This window comes from Leucoraja erinacea, unplaced genomic scaffold, assembly GCF_028641065.1.
Source record: "Leucoraja erinacea ecotype New England unplaced genomic scaffold, Leri_hhj_1 Leri_51C, whole genome shotgun sequence".
In the NCBI taxonomy this organism is placed as follows: domain Eukaryota; kingdom Metazoa; phylum Chordata; class Chondrichthyes; order Rajiformes; family Rajidae; genus Leucoraja; species Leucoraja erinaceus.
Genome location: NW_026576421.1, coordinates 270,549 through 280,548, shown reverse-complemented (window position 1 = coordinate 280,548; position 10,000 = coordinate 270,549). Strand labels below are relative to the sequence as shown.

The 10,000-nt window shown below is 56.7% G+C and overlaps 1 protein-coding gene across 1 annotated transcript in view; it reads right to left on the bottom strand.

Annotated features, from left to right (window-relative positions):
• dnah2 (dynein, axonemal, heavy chain 2) overlaps positions 1-10,000 on the bottom strand; it is a 130,114-nt gene that overhangs the window by 4,807 nt on the left and 115,307 nt on the right. Inside the window, 10 exon segments of the mRNA XM_055630719.1 lie at positions 1,485-1,599; positions 1,778-1,929; positions 2,053-2,281; positions 3,006-3,190; positions 3,862-4,053; positions 4,777-4,967; positions 5,123-5,186; positions 5,189-5,308; positions 6,402-6,550; positions 8,623-8,809. Of these exon segments, the coding sequence (XP_055486694.1) occupies positions 1,485-1,599; positions 1,778-1,929; positions 2,053-2,281; positions 3,006-3,190; positions 3,862-4,053; positions 4,777-4,967; positions 5,123-5,186; positions 5,189-5,308; positions 6,402-6,550; positions 8,623-8,809 (1,584 nt within the window).

Here is a 10,000-nt window from a genome sequence, read left to right as displayed (position 1 = left end):
AGGGCGGCACTGGTGAATGGGATAGGGAGAGGGAGAGAGAGAGGGAGGGTGGCACTGGTGAATGGGTCACGGGGGAGAGAAAGGGAGGGTGGCACTGGTGAATGGGCCCCGGGATAGAGAGAGGGAGAGGGAGGGCGGCACTGGTGAATGGGCCACGGGGGGGAGAGAGAGGGGGAGGGGGAGAGAGAGGGACAGAGGGGGCAAGAGAGGGAGGGAGAGAGGGAGAGAGGGAGAGAGAGGGAGGGTGGCACTGGTGAATGGGCCATGGGATAGGGAGAGGGAGGGTGGCACTGGTGAATGGGCCACGGGGGAGAGAGAGAGGGTGGGTGGCACTGGTGAATGGGCCACGGGAGAGAGAGGGGGAGGGTGACACTGGTGAATGGGCCACGGGAGAGGGAGAGGGAGGGAGGGTGGGACTGGAGAAAGGGAGAGGGAGAGAGAGAGAGGGAGGGAGGGAGGCACTGGTGAATGGGCCACGGGAGAGGGAGAGGGAGAGGGTGGTTCGGGGAACTCTCAATGCCAAGAGAAGTGCACACTGGATCACATGTTAAATGAGAGTCGTACCAGCACTGAAACGCCTTCATAAGGCCATAGAGAATAGGAGCAGAATTAGGCCATTCGGCCCATTGAGTCTACTCCACCATTCAATCACGGCTGATCTATCTCTCCCTCCTGACCCCATTCTCCTGCCTTCTCCCCATAACCTCTGACACCCGCACTAATCAAATCTATCTATCTCTGCCTTTAAAATATCCACTGACTTGGCCTCCACATCAGTCTGTGGCAATGAATCCCACAGATTCACCACCCTCTGACTAAAATTCTTCTTCATCTCCTCTTTAAATATACATCTTTTTATTCTGAGGCTGCAACACTGTGGTGGCCCCTTAGGGTCTCGTCTGGGATATGAAACATAGAAACATAGACAACAGGCGCAGGAGGAGGCCATTCGACCCTTCGAGCCTGCACCATTCGCCATTCAATATGATCGTGGCTGATCATCCAACTCGGTATCCTGTACCTGCCTTCTCTCCATACCCCCTGATCCCTTTAGCCACAAGGGCCACATCTAACTCCCTCTTAAATATAGCCAATGAACTGTGGCCTCAACATAGACAATAGGTGCAGGAGTAGGCCATTCAGCCCTTCGAGCCAGCACCACCATTCAATATGATCATGGCTGATCATCCCCAATCAGTACCCCATTCCTGCTTTCTCCCCATATCCCTTGATTCCGTTAGCCCCAAGAGCTAAATCTAACTCTATATATGAGCCTGGGACTGCTTGCCTTCTCTAACATTATGGAGCAGCCTCTGAGTCCCAGAGTGACCAAGATGCTGAGGACAGGACTCTGCCTTGGGATAGGTTGGGGCCCAGCAAGGCTGGAGAGGTAACGGCACTCTAGGGGCCAATGCAGGAGGAAGGGACATGGGCAACAAGGCACTGTGGATGGGCGAGGCTTGGCAGCTCCACGCTTCTCTTACCAGCTCCCATAACGGTGGCACGTGGGCATCATGGATGCAGTTAAATATCTCCTCCAGGTCCGTGGACATGACAACGAGACCCTGGATCGCCATCTTCAGCTCCGTCAGTGAGACCCTTGGGGCACAAGGTTGGCCGTCACATAACAAACACAGCAGCGGGCAACACAGGTGGGGGGAGGGGTTGCTGTAGCAGGGGGGAGGGGTGCAGTAATGGTGGAGAGGGGCGGGGGTGGGAAGGGTTGGGGGTGGGGGAGGGGTGCTGTAGCAGGGGGGCTGAGCTGAGCTGAGCTGACCTGATGATGTCCAGCAGCACGTTGTACCGTTGGATTTCCTGCAGCAAGACCACGTTGAGCGGTGAGTTGTCGTCCTCCAGCATCAAGCGCGTCCCCTCATAGTCCAGGTCTTCAGGGACCCTCTGCAGCACATCCCCCGACAGCTCGAGTACCTGTGGGAGAGGGGGGAGGGGGGAGGATCAGACAGGGCTGCAGGAGGCAGTGGGAGGGTGGCAGCCGGGGCTCAGCGACACATCGAGTCCCCACAGGCGGGCGGCAGGGGGGGGGGGGTTTACCTTCTCCTCGCGACTCATGCCCTTGCCCACGGAGGTGGTGACCTGGGGCTGGAGGGACAGCAGGGTCTCGAAGAGCCGGCTTGCCTCAGCGATCTCACTGGCCACGTCGGCGTTGTGGTGCTGCCCGAATGCTTCAGGGTGCTCGGCTGCCGGCAACATGCTGATGTGTTCCTTGTAGGAGTTGAGGTCACCGTCCTTGGGGATGTAGTAGTTATCCAGGCTGGAGAGTCTGAAACACAGCGCAGAGCGGAGCGGCACACAGTCACACATATCCTCAACCACATACGCCCACCATCACCAGCTCACAATGTGGTGGGAAACTCCACACCAAGGTGGGACACCTCTCGGTCCACACCCCCCCCCCCCCCTGTACATTCTCCCTGTGTCCGGGTGCTCCGGTTTCCTCCCACACTCCAAAGACGTGCAGGTTTGTGGGTCAATTGGCTTCAGTAACATTGTAATATTGTTCCTGGTTTGTAGGAAGGTGCTACACCCGTTAGACCACGGGGCGGGCCACCGATGAGAAGTTTCAGATCCCGTTTAGTTGAGTTTATTGCCCCGTGTACCGAGGTACAGTGAAAAGATTCTGTTGCGTGCTATCCAGTCAGTGGAAAGACAATACATGATTACAATCGAGCCGTTCACAGTGATATGGGAATATCGCTTAGTGCAAGGTAAAGCCAGTCAAAGATAGCCCGAGGGTCTCCAATGAGGTGGATGGGAGGTCAGGACCGCTCTCTAGTTGGTGAGAGGACGGTTCAGTTGCCTGATAACAGCCGGGAAGAAACTGTCCCTGAATCTGGAGGTGTGTGCGTTTACACCTCTTAGCGGATGGGAGAGGGGGGCAGATTCCCCAGTATCCCCACTCCTTTCCTCCAGCTCCCTGCCTTCTTGCCGTCACCTGTACTGATGCGTGTGCATGTGTGAGAGAGAGAGAGAGAGGGCAGACTCACTTGAAGTAGTTGCTCTCCACAGCCTTGTCACAGAAGTAGTCGTTGATGTAGGTGGTGAGGAGACGACGGTCCCAGTCGTCAGTAACGTGCCCCCCGTAGTTGACACCCGCGATCAGGTACTTCAGGGCATCCCAGGGCGTGGTATCGTACTCATCCAGGTAAATGCTCAGTAGGTTTTCAGACACCTGTGACACATGAGAAGTGGATTTGAGGGCTTGAGCTACAGGGAGAGGTTGGGTACGTTGCGTCTACTCCTTGGTGGATGAGGAGGTGAATGCACACAGTCTTTTACACAGAGTAGGGGAATCGACAACATAGAAGGCTGTGGAAGCCAAGTCAAGGGAGATCTTTAAAGTGGAGACACACTGGACAGAGTGGACGTGGAGACGATGTTTCCACTAGTGGGAGAGTCTAAGACCAGAGGGCACACCCTCAGAGTTAAAGTACGTACCTTTAGGAAGGAGATGAGGAGGAATTTCTTTAGTCAGAGGGTGGTGAATCTGTGGGATTCGTTGCTGTGGAGGCCACAAGTCAGTGGGTATTTTTAAGACAGTTTGATTAGTACGGGTGTCAGGGGTTATGGGGAGAAGGCAGGAGAATGGGGCTGAGAGGGAGAGATAGATCAGCTGTGCTTGAATGGCGGAGTAGACTTGATGGGCCGAATGGCCTAATTTTGTAAACATATGTTTTATGGTGAGGGGGGAAGACCTAAGGGGTAACTGTTTTACACAAAGGGTGGCGGGTGAATGGAAGGAGCTGCCGGAGGAGGCATTGGAGAGAGAGAGCTTCACCCTGGGGCCGAGGTCTCAGCTGCGGGGACTGGAGGAGAGGGTGGGGCCCCCGGCCTCTGGCCCACCTCAAAGTCGGAGTCGTTGAAGCTGTAGACGATGTTCCAGCCCAGCTGCAGGAACTTCTTGCGCTCCAGGAGGATGCTGTGGAAGAAACACATGGCGAACAGCAGCTTCTTGTACTTCTTGGGCTTGGAGCAGCGAGTAAACTGCTGGGGGGTGACCAGGTTGTACAGGCGTTTCATGTTGGCCTTGATGCCCTGGGAGAGAGAGAGAGAGAGAGAGAGGGGGGGCAGATGGAATAGGGGATAGGGAAGGGGAGAGGAGAAGGTGGGGGGAGGAGAGAAGAGGGAGAGGGGGGGGCGGTGGAAGAGGAGGAGAAGAGTGGAGACGGGTGAGAGGAAGTGGGGGAGATAGGGAGGGGGAGAGGGGAGAGAGAAGAAGAGAGAGGGGGAGAGAGGGGGAGATAGAGGGGGAGAGAAGGGGGGGAGAGAAGGGGGAGAGAGGGGGAGATAGAAGGGGAGAGAGAGAGAGGGGGAGATAGAGGGGGGAGAGAGAGGGGGAGAGAGAGGGAGAGAGGGGAGGGGGAGAGAGAGGGGGGGGGGGGGAGAGAGGGGGAGGGAGAGAGGGGGAGGAGAATGGGGAGAGAGGGGGAGATAGAAGGGGAGAGGGGGCGAGAGGGGGGGAGATAGAAGGAGAGAGAGAGGGGGTGAGAGAGGGGGGAGATAGAAGGGGAGAGGGACTGAGAGGGGGAATGAGAGGGGGGGAGAGAGGAGGGGGGGAGAGATGGGGAGGGAGACATGGAGAAGTAGAGGCAGAAGAGGAGGAAGAGAGAAGTGGGGAGGGGGAGAGAAAGAGAGAGGGTTAGATCATTGAGTAAGGACGCCCCTCACCCCCCCCCCCCCCTCACCTCGTCGCTCCGTTATAAATAAATGTACAACAGTAAAATAAAATACCATTTACAAGACAGTGGCGTTCGTTACCTTTGGCGGCTCAGTGGTCATCTTGATGCTGCTCTGGAGGATGGAGACGGGGAAGTCCGGGTGGGGGCTGGAGCTGATCCACAGCCGGAACGCTGGATGTGGATCCTGGATCTGGAGCTGCTCTATCAGTTTATCCAGCTGTGGCATCCACGACAGCGACAGGTGGCAGTTCGCCAGGAACACCCAGTTACCTGGTAATCACAGCGTGGCGTGTGTGTGTGAGTGAGTGAGTGAGTGGCAATGGTGGGAGCCCAGCGCCCCCCCCCCCTCCCCCCTCCCATCCACCACCCATCCCTCCACCTCCCCCCCCCCACTCCCATCCCCCCCCACCCCCCTGGCCCCGCACCTTCTGCCACCCCCTCAGTGATCATACGGGTGGCGATGGGGGCTTGCCCCTGCCCCAGGGACAGAGAGCGTGGAAGCGGCTGGCCATGCCCGAGTAGTCTGCCAGCTGGAGCAGGGCGTTGGTGGGGTCCACGCCGGGCGACAGCACGAAGATTAGCGGCGTCCCGGTGTTCGAATCGTCCATCACCTGCCGGGGAAGCACCCGGTTAGGGAGGCCCAGTGCCCGGCAACTCACCCACCTGGTCTGCTGCCCCTCCGCCCCGCTCTGCTCTGCTGCCCCTCCGCCCCGCTCAACTCTGCTGCCCCTCCGCCCCGCTCAACTCTGCTGCCCCTCCGCCCCGCTCAACTCTGCTGCCCCTCCGCCCCGCTCAACTCTGCTGCCCATCCGCCCCGCTCAACTCTGCTGCCCATCCGCCCCGCTCTGCTGCTCCTCCGCCCCGCTCAACTCTGCTGCCCCTCCGCCCCCGCTCAACTCTGCTGCCCCTCCGCCCCGCTCAACTCTGCTGCGCCCCTCCACCCCGCTCTGCTGCTCCTCCGCCCCGCTCAACTCTGCTGCCCCTCCGCCCCGCTCTGCTGCCCCTCCGCCCCGCTCAACTCTGCTGCCCATCCGCCCGCTCTGCTGCTCCTCCGCCCCGCTCAACTCTGCTGCTCCTCCGCCCCGCTCAACTCTGCTGCCCCTCCGCCCGCTCAACTCTGCTGCCCATCCGCCCCGCTCTGCTCCTGCTCCTCCGCCCCGCTCTGCTCTGCTGCTCCTCCGCCCCGCTCAACTCTGCTGCTCCTCCGCCCCGCTAAAAACTCTGCTGCTCCTCCGCCCCGCTCTGCTCTGCTGCTCCTCCGCCCCGCTCAACTCTGCTTGCTGCTCCTCCGCCCCGCTCTGCTGCCCCTCCGCCCCGCTCTGCTCTGCTGCTCCTCCGCCCCCGCTCTGCTGCTGCCCCTCCGCCCCGCTCTGCTCTGCTGCTCCTCCGCCCCGCTCTGCTCTGTATCCCTGTGTCTCTCTGCCCACTGCTGCCCCACTCTGCCACTCAGATGGACCCTGCCCCCCACACTGACCCCCACCCCCCCACACTGACCCCACCCCCCCCCACACTGACCCCACCCCCCCCCCCCACACTGACCCCACCCCCCCCCACACTGACCCCACCCCCCCACACTGACCCCACCCCCCCACCCCCCCCACACTGACGCCCCCCCCACACTGACCCCACCCCCCACACTGACCCCCCCCCCCCCCCACACTGACCCCACCCTCCCCACACTGACCCCACCCCCCCCACACTGACCGACTTCATGTCCAGCACTGGGGGTTCCACAAACTTGGAGCCGAGGTTGTTGACGATGAAGGAGGTGACGCAGAGCGCAACACGGTCCTGACGCAGGGAACGCACGATCAACATCCGCTGGAGCTCGTTACACGTGTTCTCCCACTCCACTGGCAAACACACACACAGCAGGTTACATACACCTGTACACCTGTACACTGTGTACACCCACTACACACACACACACACACACAGGTTAGATACACCTGTACACCTGTACACTGTGTACACCCACTACACACACACACACACACAGGTTAGATACACCTGTACACCTGTACACTGTGTACACCCCACTACACACACACACACACACAGGTTAGATACACCTGTACACCACATTCACCCACTACACACACACACACACACACACACACACACACAGTTAGATACACCTGTACACTGTGTTCACCCACTACACTGACACACACACACACACACACAGGTTAGATACACCTGTCCACTGTGTTCACCCACTACACTGACACACACACACACACACACAGGATAGATACATCTACCCACTGCGTTCACCCACTACACACACACACACACACACACACAGGTTAGATACACCTGTACACTGTGTGCTCCCACTCCACTGTCAAACACACACACACACACAAGTTAGATACACCTGTACACCACATTCACCCACTACACACCCATACACACACACAGCAGGTTAGATACACCTGTACACTGTGTTCTCCCACTCCACTGGCAACACACACACACACACAGGTTAGATACACCTGTACACCTGTACACTGTGTTCACCCACTACACACACACACAGGTTAGATACACCTGTACACTGCGTTCACCCACTACACACACATACACACAGGTTAGATACACCTGTACACCACATTCACCCACTACACACACATACATACACACACAGGTTAGATACACCTGTACACCTGCACACTGTGTACACTGTGTTCACCCACTACACACACATACAGGTTAGATACACCTGTACACCTGAACCTTCAGAAGGGGTAGAGGGGTACGGTGACGGACGCTGGACAAAGGGCCGGTGAGGAGAACCAGGGGGGGGGGGGGGGGTCTTACCTGCCAAGGCCTCAAGGTCGGTTGGGGGAGGCACGCCCCCGTGCAGCAAGGGCTGAAGAGGGTCGGGGCCAGGAGAGGGGTGAGGGTTTACGGGACCAGTGGAACAACGGGCCTTTATGGCCAGCTGCGGCTGGGACTATGCAACGGTCCCAAAATGGCGGCTCCTGCTCCTCTCCATCCACCGATTCACCAACAATCCCGCACGTGTTTGGGGTGTGGGAGAACCTGCAAACTCCATACAGACAGCACCCGTGGTCAGGGTCAAACCTGGGTCTTGGACAGCAGCTCTACCCGCTGCGACACCGTGCCGCCCCTGTTGTGACGGAGGTGGATATGTTTAAGGCAGAGATTGATAGATCTAGTACGGGTATCAGGGGTTATGGGAACCAGGTTGAGAGGGAGAGATAGATCAGCCCTGATTGAATGGCGGAGTAGACTAGATGGGCCGAATGGCCTAATTCTGCTCCCATCACTGCTGATCATATGAAGATGAAATGACAAGGCATTGGTGAGGCCAATTCTGGAGTATGGTGTACAATTCTGGTCGCCAAATTATAGGAAAGATGTCAACAAAATACAGAGAGTACAGAGGAGATTTACTAGAATGCCTGGGTTTCAGCACCTAAGTTACAGAGAAAGGTTGAACAAGTTAGGTCTTTATTCCTTGGAGCGCTGAAGGTTAAGGGGGACTTGATAGAGGTCTTTAAAATGATGAGAGGGATAGACAGAGTTGACGTGGATAAGCTTTTCCCATTGAGAGTAGGGAAGATTCAAACAAGGGGACATGACCTGAGAATTAAGGGACAGAAGTTTAGGGGTAACATGAGGGGGAACTTCTTTACTCAGAGAGTGGTAGCGGTGTGGAATGAGCTTCCAGTGGAAGTGGTGGAGGCAGGTTCGATTTGATCATTTAAAAATAAATTGGATAGGTATATGGACGGGAAAGGAATGGAGGGTTATGGTCTGGGCGCAGGTATATGGGACTAGGGGAGAGTAAGGGTTCGGCATGGACTAGAAGGGCCGGGATGGCCTGTTTCCGTGCTGGAATTGTTATATGTTATATGATATTCATGTCCCTTCCCGGCATTCCCGAGGAACTTACCCGGCAACACAGATGTTTCCGGCTCGGAGCTCGTGTACCAGGCGTTCCAGTCCTTGGGATATTGTTCAAACGAGTTCATGATTCCATGGAAGTTGGTCAGTTTATCGAGCTCTGTGACGTTGTCCCAGTTAGTGTCGGCCAGCCACCCTGGGCAAGGGTTGTCCATCTGCTCCTCTCTGTCCAACACCTGCACGGGGGGGGGTCAGTCACCGTCAATAACCAACCTGCCCCACCACCAACACCTCTATGGATGGGAGATACAACATGCTGGAGCAGCCCAGAGGAACAGGAACAGGCAGCATCTCTGGACTGGCTCAAGAACTTTCTCTTCCCGACGCTCAGTCTGAAGAAGGGTCTCAACCCGAAACGTCACCCATTCCTTCTCTCCAGAGGTGATGCCTGTCCCACTGAGTTACTCCAGCATTTTGTGTCTATCTTTGGTGTAAACCAGCATCTAAAGTTCCTTCCTACATATGGATGGGATAGGATGGGTGCAGAGGGCAGTGGGACTAGTCTAATATGCCAGCTGATGTTCTGGGGATGAGTGGGTTAACATACGATGAGCGTTTGTTGGCACTGGGCCTGTACTCACTGGAGTTTAGAAGGATGAGAGGGGACCTCATTGAAATGTACAGAACAGTGAAAGGCCTGGATAGAGTGGATGTGGAGAGGATGTTTCCACTAGCGGGAGAGTCTAGGACCAGAGGGCACAGCCTCAGAATTAAAGGATGTTCCTTTGCAAAGGAGATGAGGAGGAATTTATTTAATCAGAGGGTGGTGAATCTGAGGAGTTGATTGCCACAGATGGTGGTGAAGTTCAGTTAGTCCACGCTGACCACCCATCACCTTTCACACTAGTTCTATGTTACACATGAGGGGCAATTCTACGGAGGGCCAACTACCCTCCAAACCTGCATGTCTTTGGGATGTGGGAGGAAACTGGAGCAAACCCCTTAACCTGCTGTTGAGCTGCAGACCACATCCCATCTCACACACACACACACAAATGGGGATACTGTGGATAGGGTGAACTGTTTTAAATACCTGGGAGTCCACATCTCTGAGGATATGACATGGGCATCACACGCCTCAGCACTCGTGAGTAAGGCAAGGCAGCGCCTTTACCACCTCAGGCAATTGAGGAAATTCAGAGTGTCTCCGAGGATCCTCCAGTGCTTCTACGCAGCAGCGGTGGAAAGCATCTTGTCCGGGAACATTACCATCTGGTTTGGGAATTGCTCTGCCCAGGACAAGAAGGCTCTGCAGAGAGTAGTGCGTTCGGCCGAACAAACGCACTATGGGAACTTCACTCGCCCCCCTGCAGGAACTATACAACAGGAGGTGCAACTCCAGAGCCAACAATATCATGGGAGACCCC